This window comes from Anoplopoma fimbria, chromosome 17 (assembly GCF_027596085.1).
Source record: "Anoplopoma fimbria isolate UVic2021 breed Golden Eagle Sablefish chromosome 17, Afim_UVic_2022, whole genome shotgun sequence".
NCBI classification, from domain to species: Eukaryota; Metazoa; Chordata; class Actinopteri; order Perciformes; family Anoplopomatidae; genus Anoplopoma; species Anoplopoma fimbria.
In genome coordinates, this window is record NC_072465.1 from 26,228,636 (window position 1) to 26,248,364 (window position 19,729).

A 19,729-nucleotide genomic window follows, 5' to 3' on the forward strand; every position below is an offset into this window, starting at 1 on the left:
CTTTTTCATCTATTGTATCTTTGTATAATTTGTTCTCATTTCATTTTTTCTTGTTTTTGAAATACTGTAGTTGGACTTTGTGTAGCAACTTGTTAGTAATTCATTTTAACTACAAAAATAAAAATAAATGACAATTTAATGATTTTATCCACATTTGAAGACCTTAATGGGTTTAAACTTGCGGGACGGATGTTAAACTTCCAATATAACTATATATTTTTTCTTTAACGCTATTATTCATAATAATTACTTTAAAATTGATGCAGGATATATAATGTCTTAAAGGGACAATTTTCTACCGTTTATGAGGATCTGTAATCATTATTATCCCCCTTGGAAACATTGACGTATTGTTTTTAGTGATGACATAATATTTAACTCTTTGTTCTGCGCCAACGCACCGATGATCACTGGGAAACTCCCAGTGGTAAGAAACTTCCGTGAGGAGTGGACTGGGAGGAGCTGATCTGTACCAGTAACTCTACCGGTAGCTCAATAATTAGTATCTTCTACCCAGATCCACCCATATTCTGTCTGATTCTACATTACATTACATTACAGTCATTTAGCAGACGCTTTTATCCAAAGCGACTTACAGGAAGTGTATTCAACATAGGTATTCAAGAGAACTACTAGTCACCAGAAGTCATCAGTGCATCTCCTTTCTTAAACAAGCATCTTAAAGCATAAACCAGAGCAAAAGTATAGTGCAGAGGCAAATTACTACGAAAACAATAAGTGCAACAAACTAATAAAAAAATGAAATAAGTGCTACAAACTACTACGAATAGGATAAGTGCAGTAAACGAATACGAATTCAATAAGTGCAGCGAACTGATACGAATACAGTGAGTGCAACAACTAATGATTCTAAACAGATCTACTCATATTCTGTCTGATTCTAAACAGATCTGGTCCTATTCTGTCCAAAACTGGTCTTATTCTACATATCTGGTTGTATTCTCATTGTATCTAGTCTGATTATATCTAAATCTGAGCTTATTTTACACATCTGGTCTTATTCTATCCAGTTTAGGTCTTAAGTCTATCCAGATCTGGTCTCATTCTAACCAGATCTGGTCTTTTTCTACCCAGTTTAGGTCTTAGTCTACCCAGATCTGGTCTTATTCTACCCAGATGTGGTCTCATTCTACACATCTGGTTGTCTTCTATTCAGATGTCATCTTATTCTGTCCTCTGTATTATCTTCTCTTATTTTATCCAGATGTGAATTGTTTTTCTTTCTGTTCAGTTATTCTTTACACACAGCTCAAAGGTATTCTTCTTGTTATTTTAATTAACCCCATTTGTAAACTGTGACAGGTTGCGTTTGTTTTTAGCGAGCTGTCGACTGTGGATTCACTCTGAAGACACACAAAGAGTTCATGTGAGGAAACAAGTCCGTCCTTTTATTTCTCATATGTTTAACATTCACAAATTTGTAAACGCAGCCACTCTATTAGAAATCCTCTTCTCATATAAGTGCATAAAACCACACAACAGGCACATTTTCAATCGCACAGAAACTCACTCACGCACACACACACACACACACACACACACTAGCTGTCCTGCTGAATGAGGTCTTTGGCTTTCTGCAGGTTGTGATCGACGGCTCCGTCTAAGAACTGAACCCAGGTCAGCTGTGATTCTCCGCACACATGACTGGACCTATTCAGGTAGGAATGAGTAGAGACCAAACATTAACAGAGACAAATAAAGACATCTGTGATTCAAAATAAAAAGATTATTCTAAGTTAAAAGCAGACAATCGTAATCTCCCATCATGGACAGAAAGATCTGATCTAATAAGATGAACTGATTCACAGACACACTGCCTACACGTTTCTCACACTGCCTACACGTTTCTCACACTCTGAGTCCAGATAAGGGTGTCCAGATAAGGGTGTCCAGATAAGGGTGTCCAGATAAGGGTGTCCAGATAAGGGTGCTCCGATTACAAGTTTTTAGCCACTGATCACTGATTGTTGAAAGCAGAATTGACTAACAGAGTCTATTTGGAGACCATTTCAAGTCTGGGAATTTCAAAATAAAACTACCTTTTTGACAGAGAAACTTATTTGGAAGGATAAAAGAAAAAAAAAAAAAAAAAAAAAAGCAATAGAAGGTCTTTTGGTATGTTTTGGTTAAAAGTTCGCCAATTTAATTGAGTTGTAACTGCATTCAGCTGCACACTTCCATCACATACAGGAATTCATGGAGAGGATGTGGAGCCCTCAGAGGAACACTCTTTTTTGAAGGAAAGTGTTTTATTTTGGAGGATATATTTTTGTTGTCACCTAAATTGTTGATTTTTCTATTAAATGGGTTAAATGGTTAATTGGACATGCATTTGTGAAATCCCTTTCTTGGCTTCTTTACACTCTAGTTAGGGTTCAGTGTCTTGCCCAAGGACACCTCTATCTGGGGAATCGAACCACCGTCATTCCGATTTGGATGACAACCTGCTTTGCCTCTGAACCATAACCCATCAGCAGACATACTTGTCTGTCATAAGGAGAAGATTATGTCTGATTATGGTTTGTTTGTTTGTTTCTATCTGCATATGAAACGAAGCCCAAAGCAAATATTATTCCTGTTAATTCCCCTTAATCCCTATTTAACTCCAATAGAAAGTCTCCACCTTGAATATTCCCTGAACTATGCAACCCTTGTCTGACCTTTTTATGATGTGAAATAATTATTTATTATCAATCGATCTTACCTGATGATCCCCAGAACTTTCTTTAACAATGTTGCCAATTTAGACACCTGCAGAGAAAAATATGTGTTATGTTTGGGAATATGTGTTATGCCCCCCAAAAAAAACAAACCTTAAATTTGCCACTAAAGGATTATGGTTGAAACCCGACAGGTCGAGGCGTGTAGCTGGTTGAATTCCAGCAGCAGCAGCAGCAGCAGTTGACACAGTCACTTCATGCTGTCTGTCACTGAATCAAAAGCACCACCCACACTTCACCTAATCTTTAACAACAGTTGGACCAGTTTGGCCTCTGTGTCACTCTGATAAACTCACAGAGAGCTGCTGCTGATCCTAACACAGCTATCTGAAAGTGATACTCATCACACGGTGGACAGCTTCCACAGGAGCTACTTTCTACAGAAGAAAGTAAAAAACATTGACAGTGAATTCTGTGGATGATCCTGAACAATGTTGACATTGTTTCTGAAAACTGAGACTCCTATTGAATATTTATATAGGTGTTTTTTAAAGTATCACAAATGAAAAAACATACACATCAAATATAAAAAAATATTATATTATAATAATAATAATAATAATAATAATAATAATAATAATAATAATTTAATTTGGAGGTGAATTGACCTTTAAAATAAAACTTTAATGCAGGTTATTTTTCAAAAATTCAGAAATACACGAAAAAAGCACCATGCAGAAGTAAACAATATGATTTGGTGTGATCAGGTGGGAAATAATCTCTGCTAATAGCTTGAATATATTTATAAAAAATGATTGCTGCAACCAGGGATGAACCCAAATATTCAACTATTTGTTCGTTAGGTTGGCAATAAATTCAGATTTTCTATGGGATTCTGATTTTCGTTGATATATTTTTTTTATCCCTTTGGATTACAAACATGCCTAAAACATATCCAACCTTTCACCATATCGACTTCTTCTTCTTCTTCTTTGTCACTATGTTGGACTGCTTATGTTTTGCTCCTTTGCTTTTAATCTCGTCTGTTTCTCCAACCTAGGGGCGTGCCGGCCGCCATCTACAGTAGTTAATACACTTACTATGTACAAGTACCTCATTGCCAAACTATCCCTTTAGGTTGGCACACTGTTATCTGTGCATTCCACAACTGCAGATCCACCCACATGCTGGTTTTTCCCTAAAATGGATTTATGTCGAATTTCCTCATCTTCACTTGGCATTAGTATACTGTGCATGAGATGCAGCACAGAGGATGACAGGAACAACTTAATGACTTGGTGGAGTTTTGACTTCACCCACACCCACACCCACCAGTTGGCTCACGCTCTTCATCTTTCCAGCTTTCTGCGGTCGCCGCATGTTTGGCCTTTTCTAACTTCGAAACCTGATCTGAAAAATTGAGTTTTTTTTATCAAAGAGGAGTTACAGCTAACACAACTTATCCCCCTGACTAAAAAGAAATGCTAAAATGATTAAAGAAAAACTAGTAAGGTGCCGATCTGCTGCAGGAGATAGCTACCTATTTTACTATTCCATTAAATTCTAATTCATTATGTTCAATCTTTCTAAATCGAAGATTTTTGTTTGGTTGTTTGATGAATAATAGAAGAAGTTTTATTTTCGATTAAAATACTGTACCTTGTTTACTTGGGTTATTCAGGCCCTCTCGACCGTCTAAATATTGCATTTTGATGATTAATAATTGATTACTTACATAGTTTACGCTAGATTCAGGTAATGCACTTCTAAAATCCATAAAGAAGCATGGCGTTAATCGCGAGCAAATGTTTATTTTTATCAATAAAAATACTTTTCGTTGCATTTATAACATTCAAAACTCTTCTAGTGTTTCACTGTGTTTTAGATGTTTGCATTGCTGCAATAACTATTTCCTCATGTGGGACGTAACCGTAAGACCGTAACTGGAATGTTCTTTGGAACTGTGACTCCTCTGCAGACCTGTCACTCAGGGAAATATACAAACACCTTCTTACGCAACTGAAATTGATTGATTGATACACAAGAAACAACATGTCATGAAAACATTTACTGAAAAATACAAAAAATGATGGGGCTCGTCGGAGTGGCTTTGTTTCATTAGTTAATTAATGATGGTATTTGTGTGCGTTTGTGTTCGTATGTACGAGTGTGTGTGTGTGTGTGTGTGTGTGTGTGTGTGTGTGTGTCTTACGTTGTTCTCCACTCCGCTGTAGTCCATTGGTGGGTAGAGACACAGAGCCAGATCATCAAGACTAAAAGACAGCGAGAGACAGAGATTTGTTGTCACTTTTTGTCTCAAGTTTATTGAGCAAAATCTGGTTAAAGGTAAACGTTGCCCGGAGCTTCCTGCCTGTTGCTGTCGAGGGTCAGCAGAAGGGTTGCTTTAATTATTCGTAGCATTATTGACGACATGGAAGCTGAAAATGTGTCGACACCAATATTTTAATATATATATTTTTTAATCTTTGTCCTTAGAGCTGCTAAAGACACTCAAAAAGCCATAAAGTCGGCTGCCTTCTGCTTCAAAAATTCCATTTAATAAGTGTTTGAAGGTAAAACAGAGGATTTCATTGCTGCATCTTGGTTTTTGGACGTTGCCACCTTGAGTTTTTGCAACCAGTAGTGACACGAGAGGGTGGAGCTAAGTATAACCAAACCCTGCTTTATGGTCTGTTTGACTCTAAATGGAGCATCATTTACTAAATGAACATCATGCTGTATTGAAGAAGACTTGAAACTAGAGATTGAGACCATAAACTCATGTTTACAATGTTTACTGAGGGAATAAATCAAGAGAGAAGTAGAGTCATTTTCTCATAGACTTCTATACAACCAGAGGAGTCGCCCCCTGATGGAGAGTAGAGAGAATGCAAGTTTTAAGACATTTAATTCACATTTGTCACTGTGATCACATAATAATATAACAGTGTGTGTGTGTGTGTGTGTGTGTGTGTGTGTGTGTGTGTGTGTGTGTGTGTGTGTGTGTGTGTGTGTGTGTGTGTGTGTGTGTGTTCCCACCCAGGACTGATCTCCTTGGTGATATCAGCCAGGTCGTCGAGCTGAGCGATGTTCTGAGCCGTGGTGACGTCGCCGTTGGCTTTGACGGCCGACGTCAGCTTCCTCAGGCACGCCGCCGACGCCTTCATCAGCCCCTGGCACGGACCAATCACGGACCGGTCCTTCTCCGACCAGTAGGTGTCCTGGTTGCCCCGAGGCTCCTGGTCGTTGTCGAGGACGTCACTGAACGGGTCCTGGGCCTCGGACAACGCCTGGGGGGGATGTCAAGATTTAACAGGTGTCCACATAAATGAAGTAAGAGTTGCATTATTGTGATAATTAATGTTATGATAGCTGATAAATAATTATTCCAATGTAAATTAAAGCATAAGGCTGGTGATATATTATATATTGTTTTCTTGAATAGGAGGCTTCCATCTGAGGAGTTATGTTATTTATTGACAATAACAAAAACATTAATTATGACAAGCCTTATCCTTTATGCTGTATTTCTGTTAGATATCAGAAACTCATTAATAAAGGATCTGATCAGGAAACAGGGATGCTGCTCACTAAAACATGATGAGATAACTTATAAAACAGAGAAAACTGGGGCATTAAGGTCTCTAATAGAAGTCTGAGCAGTTGCGATCAATGAAGTCACTGAGAATACAGGGTGTGTGTGTGTGTGTGTGTGTGTGTGTGTGTGTGTTGTGTGTGTGTGTGTGTGTGTGTGTGTGTGTGTGTGTGTGTGTGTGTGTGTGTGTGTGTGTGTGTGTGTACCTGCTCTATTTCCTCTATGGCGTCTTTCACAACTCCCGTCTGATCGGACAGAACCAACAACAGAGCCGCCTTATTATCTGTGGAAGACACACCCAAGTTTTTCCATCAATCAATAAACTAAATTAAAATCTTGCAAAACACAAAGAAAAAACATAGAAATACACTTTAACATATTTATTTGATCATATTCACAGTCCTCACTTAAGACACAGTCTTATATGGGATACTTTAAATTTGTGATTTTCTGATTTTGGGCTATCCTAAATAAATTGAATTGAATTGAATATTCTATGTACATTATATTCTGGTTATATAAGTTTTGACCAATTTTTTGTTGCATTAAAAATGTTAAGACTTTTGAAAAAATCTTTGTTGCTGGTGAACATTTATTATTTATCATTTAAATGCTAAATAACAATTCAGTATCTGCCGATACCCAAAGTCCAAGTATCAGTACCGGGCCTGAAAAAGTCACATCGGTGCTTTCCTATGGAGAAATCTGTTTCCTTCCAAAAAAAACTGAATATATCAGTGGCAGCAAGTTGACAATAGCGCATGAAAAAGTCCATTACAAGACATTTATGGGCTTAATGAATGAACAAATGATTGGTGTTTAATAACAACAAATTACATTTTATAATCGCTTGATAAACCTCAAAGTTAAAGTTTCATTAAATAAAGAAAGAATTATAAATATTGTGTAATGATTCTTAATATTTTTGATCAACAAAGGAAATGGCATGGTTTAAAATATGAATAGCTGTTTACAAACAGTGTGTTGTGAAACGCACAATAAACCTAATTCTCCTTTACAATAATCCACTACATGTGTTCAATTGTGTCAGCAAACTCATTAAAAATTGCAACAACTAATATCAGCGTTTATTTTATCCCCACTGGCTGGCTTATTTTGGAAAATCCTGAACACAACAGCCCAAAAATCGAAAGTTAATTTAATTTAAAATAAACAGATAAAAGCAGCAAAAAAGTTTAAATCTCAGAAGTTAGAAGAAGCTGATGTTTGGATTCTTGATAACTGACTTAAATGATGAACAGTTTTATTTGTAGACTCGCTCTTTGATAAATAAACTGATCAATTCAGTAAAGCGCTGACTTTTTGAACCAGGAAATTCATATATTTTTTATCCTGATTCACCGTGAACCTGAACAACCTGTCCTCACACTCTGCACATTTTGTCCCCGTTTGTCCTGCAGCCGGAGTCGTGTCAGGGAAAACTTTACTCTGACCCACAACTTCTCTGCCCAAGACACTAGGTACATTGGTCTTTCTTCTCTTTCTCTTATCTTTCCTATAACCTGTTAAAGGAATTCAGGGCTGTTTGTTTTTACAGGTTTGTGCGTTCTTTTTAGGCGTGTGTGAAAGCTGTCAAAGAAACTCCACAAAAGCACCAAAACCACTTGAGAAGACGGGTTTCAGTTCACTTCCAAACAAACGAATCAAGTTATGCTTCACCAAGCAGGAAGCATAACTACGAATAAATCCATCTGCTGTTTGTGAAATCTGTGAAATCTGTCTTATATTGTTTCTTTGTTTATCATATTCTATCGTTCATATTTTTATTTTAAATGATATTTCATACTATTGCACTGGGTTAACTGTCATGCATCAATCACAGTTCAAATAACTTGTATGTACAAACATTCTTGGCAAAAAACCGTTGACTGATTCAGAGTAAGAAGCGATCTTATAATTGATCTGTCTAATTCCCCCGTCAACACCTACATAAACGGCTGTGCTTGTAAAGGACACCTTGTTACTTTGTAAGTTAATTTTTAATTATAATTAAGTTCTTAAAAGAAATAAAGTGTTCCTCTAATTGTCTCCGTACATGACGCATCCCTCTCCTCCTGTTTCTACATGCTGGTCATCAATCATAACATTCAGTTGATTCGCAGTCTAATACTAATTAATGCTTAAACCAGGGATTACTAATGAGCATACATATGCACATCAGAAGCATTAAAGTGTTAATAGACTTTCCAGAAGTTGCCAGAATTTGATTTCCCCATGTGGATCCTGATGATGAAAGATGACAAATCAATTAAAGGAGTCACCTGTCAGTCTGTTTCACTTCATGTTTACATCTCTTGGTGTTCCGAACCAGAACTATGTAACGACGAAACCAAACTACACAAATTATATTAAAGTCTCGTTTATGAAGCCTTTCATAACTCAACACTTTTGTATATTACATTTGTCACATACCAGAATCAGAAATGCCTCTGTTACAGCCTAATGTACTGGTTTGGGGTATCGATCAGATATCACGTTCTTATTTATCAGCTCATTTATTCTACACAGGAACAACATCGCTACTCGATCCATACATCCTGACCAAAGACACGTCCACACGCCAACATTTTTTATTGAAACATTGAATGTTTTGTTTCATGTTCCAGCTTAACTCTCTTTCAAAAATGAAACAACTTTCTGTGATCTGTGAGCTTTTAATTTGAAAGGTTATCCAACCTTCTCCGCTTTTGAACTTTGCTTATCGTCATTCTAAAGTTATTGTTATCATAAATATGAATTATGAATAAAAGTTACTGGCTATACACACACACAAAAAAAGTTTCCCCATTCTCACACGGTATTCTTATTAAATGGGGATGATCTGACTGCTGCTGGTTTATTTTGAAAATAAAGGCTAAAGAACCTTTATATTGTTATAAATGACATTACATGTTAAACACGTAAATACATTTTTAGGACTTTCAGTTCAACGTCACCATCAGCAGGCTGCCAGAAACACTTCCTACTCTGCTACCTCTACTGCTACTAATACTTTAAATCTAAAGAGCATCTTATTGTTTCTGACTCCAGTAACAAATCCACGCTTGAAATCCGAATCCGTGCACGTTTTTCTTTTTAAAAAAGTCTACTGACCTCGCGGCAACTGGGCGAAGTGGTCGCAGGCTGACCAGACACTTCCTGTTGATGTCAGCTGATCCTGGGACAGACTGGAGGTGGAAGAGGATGAGGAAGAGAGAGACAGAAACAGGAAAGTTAGACACCTTACAATATAGGGGAAATAGAGATACAGGACTCCATGTGCTTATAAAAAAAGAAAATATATATATATATATATAATTAATATTTAATTATTCATATATTATTTCAATTCACTCTATTCCATTTATGTTTTATTACAATTCAAGTTTGAAATCAAAGTAGATTTAATGTGACACTGTTTTGACACTGATGAACATGAAATGATCTTTCAGTATCAAAGTGAACAGATCTTTACAAAATGTTCCAAATTAATTAAAAATATTAAACAAGAAATACACGATTGTTTCAATTTTCAAAACCTCCAAGTCAGTATTTAGTGGATGCACCTTCTTAAGCCACTTGGCCTGATTTAAGGTCTTTACACATCGGAGGCGTGAAGAATAAAGGACACGAAAATGCGACACACTCTCCTGCAAATATTATTTGTCTAGGGCTTTTATTGTGAAAGGTAAGAATAGAAATAGTGGATCTGGTCTGCGCTGCATTTGTCAAAGTTGAAAGGAGGAATAAAGTTGGTTTGGAGTACAGACCCTCTGTCTTTTTGTTTCATAAATAAAGGCCTTATGAAAATGATTCTTCCCCGCCTAATATCTGCATTCTGTATTATGTAGTATTCTATCCTATTAAAGATGGTTAATACTTATACAAACAATTTGTCAGTTTATTTTCTTAATACTTTGACATTACATTAACATGACATTTGCACATTAAATCTATTAAATTCAGTGTCCTTAAACAATGAAACATGAAAACTTTCAAGGGCTTTCAAGGGTGTATATCTGTGTGTGTGTGTGTGTGTGTGTGTGTGTGTGTGTGTGTGTGTGTGTGTGTGTGTGTGTGTGTGTGTACCTCTGTAGCGGTGAGCTCAGGATGACCTCCACCAGCTGAGCGACGCCCTCCAGAACCGCGACTGTGGCGTCTCTGACCTGTCGACGCAGACTGACACCTGAGACACCGAGAGGACGGGAGGGACAACAAGTCAAAGTGCTGACAAAGATTTATATCAATTAATATCCATTGCTCTTTGATCTCAAAGAGACACAACAAGCTCTTGATAACAAAACATCAAGTTTGGTCTGAGTTTCACTGAAAAGTTTTATCATCCTGTGATGGTGTAAATGTGCAGAGCTACATGAAATTCTTCTTGGTTATCTTCTATTATTGTAAACTCCACTAAACCACTAGATGTCACTAAATCCTGAACACTGTCGCTTTAAATTCTCTCTCTTAGGTACAAACACAAAGTATGTGCGGTCCAGACCGGTCGTAGGAGTCATGTGACACCAGTCTGCTCCAATCCAAGCCTCATAATTATGTTGAAATCATCCTGTTTGACTTATAATATAATTCTAAATGAATCGATAATGATACCAAAATGTTTTTTTGCATGAGGTCCATTGCTGATCAAGGCCATGACTGTATAGAGATGCACCGATTGCAGTTCTCTTGGCAGATTCTGATTTAAGTCTAAAGTGCCGGAGTCTCATTTTCTTTCTCAGCACAAAAAATGAGAGCAAAGTTCCAGATTACCCTTTTTTTTTAAAAAATATGAAATATACAAAATAAATATTAAACTCATTGAAAACGGCCATTTTCAATCGGTGCATCTCTACTCTGTTCTGGGGGCTTCACCTTGGCTCTTGGGTAGCCAGTAGTAGACTGTGGACAGAGTGAGGACACTCTTCAGGGTGGACTCGGATAACTTCTCTACATCCTGCAGAGACGAAGGAATGAAGAGAGACAGAAAAACACATGAATATGTTGAGAAAAGGAAAGTTTGTGTGATAATTCAGGAGCTTGTGAAGTATAAGAATAACTTCATTAAAAACGTTCTAACAACTCATAAATATCTACAACCCTCAATGTTAAACCTGGTTATATATTTTGTTATATATATTTTGGATATGAACCGTATCAATATTTTCGGGGCCTGAGCACGATGGTCAAGGACTTTACAATTTTGGAGAGATTACTATTATTTTTCTACAGCTCCGTCACATTTTTGAGGGTTTGGGATGCTCGAAAAGTGCACATAAATCAGCACAAGCTTCAGGAATAACAAAAATTGCAAATTTCTGCAGTGGTCCAAACACATGCCAGGGTTGGAATAAAGTCCTTTAGATGTTCATGAAATTTGGTGGAATCGTTGCTCTGATCTTAAAGAACATTTCACGAAGTTTTGAAAATGTTTCACCCAACAGGAAGTCAGACATTTTGAATTTGGTGCATTATTTTTCATTCTATCTACATAGAAACTCACGAGTTACTTTCAATATTCATACATGCTATTGTGGCGAAGCACTACCAATTCTATACATCAATATTTTTATATCTACAGACTTGCACAACCAGTGTACAGCTTTCTAATCATTATCTTTATTTTTTGACTAGTATTACCTGGGGATCTCTAGTAATTTGTAATAATTGTGGAGGTCGTCTGTGATCTTAATCTTGTGTCGGTCAACCGCAAACTATTTTTCCATATTTTTCCAAACACAGAGGTCATGTGTTCATATTAGTCCTGTTCGAAATGACATCTCTGTGATTTACGGTTGTTATTTTATATTTATTTTGCAGGGTTTTGTTTCTCCGTGCCTTTCCTCCGGACGTTACACAGAGCCTTGACATCATTTGTGCGAATGCTGGTAATATTAGTCCATGTTTCTAGTGTAATAATATTAGTATATAGAGTTAGGAATATGGTCAACATTTTTGTAATTTCTTTTTACATATTTACAGATATTTATACATTTATTTTATTTGTCGTTCAACTCTTTATGTGTCCTTATGTTGTATGTCAAACTTCTCCAGAGCTCTAAACATGTTTATTTTACCAAGAAGTCTTGTTGTGGATCATAACTGGTACAAAATAAAACTAAGCAAGGCAAACATTATGATCCCACTAATAATATCTGACCTGTTGTGATGGCAGCGGGGGTTTGGAGAAGGCCAGGCTGAGTTTAGTGGCTTCCTGGGACACGGCCTTCACTGCCTGGTCTGAGGACAGAGGAGACAGTTACGTTACATTAAAGGGTCCAACTAAATGAAAAGGATGATGATGAAGATGATCAAGACATCCAGTAATGAGATGGGACACATTTTTAATCCTTTATAGAAGCAGAAAAGGGACAAGTAAGAAGGTCATGATAAACTATACTCAACTCAGAGTGTCCCAGAAGTTGGAGAGGTTGAACGCTCCGTCCGACTCATTGGATTCTCCATCTGTGTTGGAAAATGAGCATTCAGTTAGAAAACATGTTCCCTTTTTCAGGAAACATAACCAAACCCATGTTTATTCAGTCACTGATTTAGTAAGTTAATGTCTAAAACGTATGAAAAATATGAGCAAATGTACTGCAATGTCTTCGAGTTTCTATTTTCATAAATAACAAATGACTAGAGCTGAAATAATTAGTCAATCGTCAAATATAGATTGTCTGGTTTCAGCTTCATGTTAAATCTTTGAAAACTGAATAAGTACTACCCTGAGCCTTCCTCGTAGCACTTATTGTATTCGTATTAGTTCGCTGCACTTATTGTATTCGTATTAGTTCGCTGCACTTATTGTTTTCGTAGTAATCTGCCTCTGCACTATACTTTTGCTCTGGTTTATGCTTTAAGATTCTTGTTTAAGAAAGGAGATGCACTTATGACTTCTGGTGACTCGTAGTTCTCTTGAATACCTATGTTGAATACACTTCCTGTAAGTCGCTTTGGATAAAAGCGTCTGCTAAATGACTGTAATGTAATGTAATGAATATATTTGGATTTTGGACTCTCGGTGAGACAAAACAACTCATTTCCATTTATGACCTCGGCTCTCAGAACTTGTGATGAGCCTTTGTCACTGTTTCTGACATTTAATAGACAATAATTAAAAGAAAAATCAAAAGATTAGCGTTAATCACAAATGGGGGAAAAATAAATGTTAGTTGCACTGCTGCACATGGATACAGACTGCTATGGGTGGCATTATGGTGTTAATGACTTTGTATATTTATTATTTGTTGGCATTATGGCAACATGTACTCCCCTGTATGCTTGTCTTTTTTAGAATGCATATTTTATCAAATTTAAACAAGCAAATTTGAAGTGTACACTCCAATAAAAACAAATGATATAGATTATGACAGAGGTGTTTAATCAGCTTTATGGTCATTCTGAGGGTTTCTGCTATTAAACTGTATTTTAACACATATGTTTTATATATATATCCTATTCAGATCACTGAGGAATAACTGCATGTAAAAACACTTTGCAGTTTCATGCATATGAGCATTACAACCTTCATAAATAGATTTAGAAGGACATTTGGCATCTTTGATAACAGACAAACACTCCAGCATGCACATGTTTCCACATTATTTGGGTTAAAACTGATCTATTGCGTCATAAATACCTCTGACTCGGTCCCTGATGCACTGGATGGAGTTCAGTAGATTTCTTAAAGGCAGAGACACATTTTCAGCACAATTATCAGCACTCATGGCACCAAAGTTAGTGTTTCTGCAGCTCGATGCATGCGTGTTGTGGAACTACTGAAGACCGGAAGTCGAGCCGGGGACGATTATAAAGGGAGCACCGACACGGCTGGTAAACGGTCACAGCGACGCCTGGTGGTGGAACTAGAGTACTGCAAGAAGAGACCGAATACATTATTGTGATTGAAATAATTAGTTTTTAGAATTAATATGGGCATTTTGGGCTCATATTTGTTGATTTTTTTCTTAGTAACTACTTAAAATAAATGTAATAAAAAAACTGAATGCCTTCTATTTTTTTTTACTTTGTAATATTACTTTAATATTTTATTACTCCCCCTTAAACTAATACAACTTTCATGTTGATTTTTTTTTCTTAGTAACTACTTAAAATAAATGTAATAAAAAAACTGAATGCCTTCTATTTTTTTTTTACTTTGTAATATTACTTTAATATTTTATTACTCCCCTTAAACTAATATGACTTTCATGAGCAAAGGCTTTTTTCCTGGTCCTTTATTTATGAACATTACATTACAGTCATTTAGCAGACGCTTTTATCCAAAGCGACTTACAGTCAATAGTATATTACATATCATTCACCCATTCACACACTGATGACAGGCTACCATGCAAGGTGCCACCATCAGACTCTAACTAACATTCATGCAACATCCAGTCCACACCGATGGCAAGCCTTCGGGAGCAACTTGGGGTTAAGTGTCTTGCCCAAGGACACATCGACTGCCGAAGCCGGGTATCGAACCACCGACCCTCTGATTGGAGAACTACCTTGCTCTCCACTATGCCACAGCCGCCACTTACCATCATCATAGTGTATCTGGAATAACAGAAACATTTATGGGCTACAATATAAAATCATTATGTTGTAACTTTTAAGACAAATAATAATAATAATTGTCTTAATGTAAGTTATCAGATACGGAAGTTTCATGATGATATATATATATTTTTTACCCTATTAACCTGTAAATCCTTTTTTTCTGACTCCTTATAATAACAACATGATCCTAATTCTCAAAAGTCTGAAGTTACTGAGACATAAAGTCACATGCTGCACATAACAACTAACACTCACTTCTACCTCTTCTGTTTTAACATTATTTATTTTCATCTTCCCTGTCTTCTCTGTCAGTTCTTCTTTTTCTATGACTTCATCACTCCTCTCACAAATTCAGTTTCATGCCGACACTTTTCCCCCTGCTCATTTTGAAACGCTGTTTTGTAGCTCAAGCTGTCTGCAGTTCCTCACTATCACATCAGAGTCATCCAGGAGTCGAACGCTGGCTGTGATGGGATGTGAAGATCCAGACGAATTTTGACGTATTTTGTTCAGAGATCAGGAAGAACTGGTGTCTGGTTCCTCTAGATCTGGTTCTCTCTGTGTGGAGTCAGTATGGGTTTACTATATGGTGCTCCGGTTTCCTATTTCCTATTTCCGATTATGATTTGGGATTTTTTTTAATACATAAAAAAGTATTTGCACTGTATTTGTTATGCTTGGTCTGCTTTATTTTACCATAAATCACAAGTTGGATTAACTTTATCATTTGTAATATTTGACTGAGCTGTAAAGGGTTGCGCATATTTCGAGGGACAGGTAACCAAATCCATATCCAGTTGTATGTATGTTTTCATCCTTACATATTACATACACATATATCATTGGTTATGTTGCACATCATCCAACACTGATCTCTTTATTAAACACCAAACAATATAAATGAGACTTTATTCATGTGAAAAAAGAGAAAATACTTAAGAAACAAGTCGCAATGTACAACCACATCTAACGCTTTTCTGTTAATCCTTGATAATGCATTGGGTGGTCTGTATACAATAAATATGTGTAATGTACAGCATTTGAAAATATGGTGAGGTGTTGTTAAGGTTTAGCTTATTTTAAAGTTACCACAGGGAACTTTCATTTCGTGTTGATTCTGGCGGTCCCTGTGGACAGAAGTGGTAGTGTTTCTGAGCACCAGAGTCCCTTTAGAAAACCCTCATTTTGCTGCAGCAGGGTCTGACAGTCTGTTACGTGTAGTCCTGGTTCTGGTTCTCCAGCGCCTCCCTTCCCTCAAGCTGGTCCAGCTGTTCGTCCTGGGTCTCCAGCAGCGTGGTGTCGGTGTTGCCTTCCAGCAGGGACCGGAAGAGCAGCAAGTCGAAGCTCTGCTCCTGGTGGGAGGAGGAGACTCTACTGCCAGGCGCTGAGCTCTGCTCCTCCCTACAGAGCTCTGACTGCAGGTCGAAGGCTGCATTAAAGCCGGATCTGGGTCTCTTCATGGTAGACCGGTCTCTGCTGGATCTGTGTCTGTCCACGGTGGACTGGTCTCTGCTTGAGTCTGAGCTGAAGGAGTTTCTGGTGAACCTGCCTGAGTTCATTTGGTTTCACCAGAATGCGACCCGGTGGCTCCGATGACGAGCTTTAATAATAACTATACAGAAATAGACAATCTTCTCTCTGATGGTCTTGTTTACACATGTAGGTAAAACTAAGACTGTTTCATAACCAGGTTAAAGTTCTTCACAGTAGCTTTAATGTACATAGAATACCAACCTCGTTGAAGAGGGGAGGTTGTACAAGTATTGTATATAAAACACGCAGGTGCTAGGTTGAATGCTGGTTGAGCTTCTCTCAGTAACATCCCCAAAATGTGAAGGCACTAATTCTGCTTCTTGGTGAAGAAGTAGGCTCCGGTCCCGAATCCGATCAGACACAAAACGAGGCTCGCACCGAAGAATCCAGCTGCAGGACTCACTCTGCTCTGACCCTCCTGCAGCTCTGTGGACGGAAAAAAACCACATGTTTTAAGGCACAACATGTATGGGGAGCGTTCAAACCTGCAGCTAGTGCCGTAGCAAAGACCACCGACACCGAGACCAAGTCATGATCAAGACCATAGGCTATAAGAAACGGATGTAATTGCAGTAAAGTCATCCATTGGTTACGGACAGCAGTTTTGAAGTCTCAAGTTTGCCGTTTTGGCCGTCGCCATCTTGGATTTTTGCAACCAGTGAATGAAAGTGACCATATTTGGACTGCAGAGGAGTGATGTACAGACGCCGTATAGGTCTCTGGTAGAGACCTGTCAATCACTGTGTAGCCCCGCCCTAAAGCATACCCTGCTTTATGGTCTGTTTGACTCTAAATGTACCATAATTTACTAAAAGAACATCATGCTGTATTGAAGAAGACTTGAAACTAGAGATTGAGACCATAAACTCATGTTTACAATGTTTACTGAGGGAATAAATCAAGAGAGAAGTAGAGTCATTTTCTCATAGACTTCTATACAACCAGAGGAGTCGCCCCCTGATGGAGAGTAGAGAGAATGCAGGTTTGAGGAACTTTAGCGTTGTCTTCACTCTGCAGAATGTTTTTTAACCCGTCAACCACTTATTTGAAACCTAATTGCGATACGTCAAAAGCAAAAGTAATCCATGACAAGATACGTTTCCCTCAAAACAAAATTCACAATTCTGTTTGGTTGTATGGGAACGTTATTTTTAGGAGACATGGCTCGAAACATCGGTCTGTTCTGGTGTTGCAGGTGCAGATAACAGGTGTATGATGGGTAATTCTTACAGCCTGATCTTCAACTTGAACCTCCTAATGTCTCGCAGAGAGATATTTTGGATTTCAACCTCATCTTCTCTTCATAATAATAGTCCTAACAGCCTTTTTTCTTACCCCAGCTCCTGGGGAGAGGCCGATACGAGGCTTGATGCTCCACCGAACACGAGTAAACGTCCCCCTGACGAGGGGTGAAACTCAGGGTTGAAATCCTGTGGAACGTCCCGTCACTGTTGTGTCTGTAACGCAGGTCCGATACCCCGTCTGTGACCTTCGCCCCGTTCTTTGTCCACGTGAAGTTGATGGACGGAGGGTAGAAGTGATCGGCCAGACAGAAGAGAGTGTTCACCACGCCGTCCTCGCCCTCGTACCGGCTGTGGATGGAGATGTCTGGAGCGTCTGGAAAGTAAGACAAGTGACAGAGGAACCTTCTTGGAGGCTTATTTGAAAATTTGATTGCATTAGAATAAGACATTATTGGATAAACTCGGCACCTTGCCGTTTGGGAACACCCGGATCCGAAGCTTTCCTCGCTTTGCCCAGAACACTGTGACAGTGAGCAATGCTAAATTTGGCAATCTCATAAGCCTTCTTCTTTAAGTCTTTCAAAAACTGAGGCAGCTGCGGCATGGAGAACACAACTTCTTCGTTGCTGAAATCAGCGTACGCGGCCACGTCCCCGTCAACGACGACGTCCACCCGCACATCGTCGGATTCATAGCAGCCGTAGATGTAGTGGAAGTCGTGAGAGGGCGCTGAAAAGAAGGAGATGAAACAAGATGGAAGAATTTTAAAGGAAAACAAACTTCTTCTGATATTTACACTTCAGACATTAATTACATGATACATAAAACCCAATTTTGTAGTTGATGGCATGGATCAGCGTTTTGTGACATTCTCTTTGAATCAAACAAATGAGGTGAAACACATTCATTGGTGAGCTTTAGAGGTGGGACGGAGCCAGACTTTATGCTAAGCTAAGCTAAACAGCTGCTAGCTGTGGATTCATATCTAACGAACATATCAGAGCGAGGCATCGATCTTCTTATCCAACTCTTTGAAAGAGAGAAAATATGCATATTTTTCATTTAAATGTCAAACTTTTGCTTTAAAGTTTCTACAAGTTAATTTGTATAATAAACCCACAGCCTGAAAGGGGGTGAAACTTGTAGTATTTTATTTCAGAGTGCAGTAATATTACAAAATACCAAATTTGCAGTGAAATGGCAAAAAAAATCAACGCTCTTTTAAGTCAGCGGTTCCAGACCTTTTTGGTTGGTGACCCTTTAAAAAAGCAGTGTTTGAAATCAAAAGTTTAATATTTATGAGTAACTGTTAGAGGCACAGAGAAGTAAAACTCTAGAATCTCACAAAGACAATACAAGCATTTGGAAATATGCATCTTTATGATCTGTGGAAAACACAGAAGTAAACTATTTAACTTTTACAATAAATCTCACAAAAGATGACTGACATAAAATATGAATCAAGGGTGAGACATATTCAAGAAAAAACTTCTTGTGCTTCCTAAAAAAAAGTGCAGACTCCACCCCTACCTCCATACGTTCACTTTACACTGACTGACTTACTCACAAAATGTCAAATGGACTCAAACAAAAGCTGCAGTTCATGTCTTACTTCCTGCAGAAGAACAAAGAGCTCCAGTGAGTACGATCAGAACGGTCACAGACAGAGTCATCTCTGATCCAAACATCTTCACTGTGTCCACAGAACAAAACGGAACAGGAACCTCAAACAGTTGAGCTTTAAAGGGCCAGTCAGACACGATGACAACACTGTTGCTGGGTAGAATGTTTGAAGCTCGGGAGACTCAAACAGGAAGTTGTCATCTGTAGAGTTGAGTTAAGAAGTATTAGAAGCAAGAAGCAGAAGTAACTTTTTGCAGAAATAATTCATTTTAAAGAAACATTTAACTGCACTTCCTTCTTGTGTCTATGTGTTTCTGCATGCACAAATATGGATTTGTAGTTCTTGTTCCTATGTTTTGTGGAATTGTAAGCTTCACTTTTCTATCAGTGATTTGTCACAAAAATGAAGTAAAGAAAATTGTGGATTTGGAGGTTGAAACATTGATAATGAGACACTTCCAACAGTCATTAGCCAATCATATTTTATT

The 19,729-nt window shown here is 37.9% G+C and overlaps 2 protein-coding genes across 2 annotated transcripts; both read right to left on the reverse strand.

Annotated features, from left to right (window-relative positions):
* Positions 1–1,395: 1,395 nt before the first annotated feature.
* ccndbp1 (cyclin D-type binding-protein 1) lies at positions 1,396–14,041 on the reverse strand. The gene is made up of 11 exons (XM_054617252.1): positions 13,916–14,041; positions 12,679–12,738; positions 12,434–12,513; positions 11,149–11,230; positions 10,366–10,462; positions 9,391–9,464; positions 6,483–6,559; positions 5,721–5,971; positions 4,894–4,954; positions 2,726–2,772; positions 1,396–1,671 (listed from the first exon to the last, which is right to left on the reverse strand). Exons 1-11 carry the CDS (start codon positions 14,001–14,003, stop codon positions 1,563–1,565), a joined length of 1,026 nt encoding a protein of 341 aa, XP_054473227.1. The 5' UTR covers positions 14,004–14,041; the 3' UTR covers positions 1,396–1,562.
* A 1,661-nt stretch (positions 14,042–15,702) lies between these two features.
* Positions 15,703–19,325, reverse strand: LOC129105972 (H-2 class II histocompatibility antigen, A-Q alpha chain-like). Its single transcript, XM_054617259.1, has 4 exons — positions 19,231–19,325; positions 18,087–18,347; positions 17,710–17,991; positions 15,703–16,800 (listed from the first exon to the last, which is right to left on the reverse strand). The coding sequence occupies exons 1-4, from the start codon at positions 19,304–19,306 to the stop codon at positions 16,682–16,684; spliced, it is 738 nt and encodes a 245-aa protein (XP_054473234.1). The 5' UTR covers positions 19,307–19,325; the 3' UTR covers positions 15,703–16,681.
* Between the last annotated feature and the right edge of the window lie 404 nt (positions 19,326–19,729).

Coding starts and splice junctions, on each gene's coding strand:
- ccndbp1 (XM_054617252.1), bottom strand. CDS start 14,003: ATGAGTGCTGATAATTGTGCTGAAAATGTGTCTCTGCCTTTAAGAAAT. Junction 9,465..10,365: donor CTGAGCTCACCGCTACAGAG/GTACACACACAC, acceptor TTCCACCTCCAG/TCTGTCCCAGGATCAGCTGA. Junction 5,972..6,482: donor CCATAGAGGAAATAGAGCAG/GTACACACACAC, acceptor CATCCCCCCCAG/GCGTTGTCCGAGGCCCAGGA.
- LOC129105972 (XM_054617259.1), bottom strand. CDS start 19,306: ATGTTTGGATCAGAGATGACTCTGTCTGTGACCGTTCTGATCGTACTC. Junction 18,348..19,230: donor TCTTTGTTCTTCTGCAGGAA/GTAAGACATGAA, acceptor CCTTCTTTTCAG/CGCCCTCTCACGACTTCCAC. Junction 17,992..18,086: donor GGGTGTTCCCAAACGGCAAG/GTGCCGAGTTTA, acceptor CTTACTTTCCAG/ACGCTCCAGACATCTCCATC.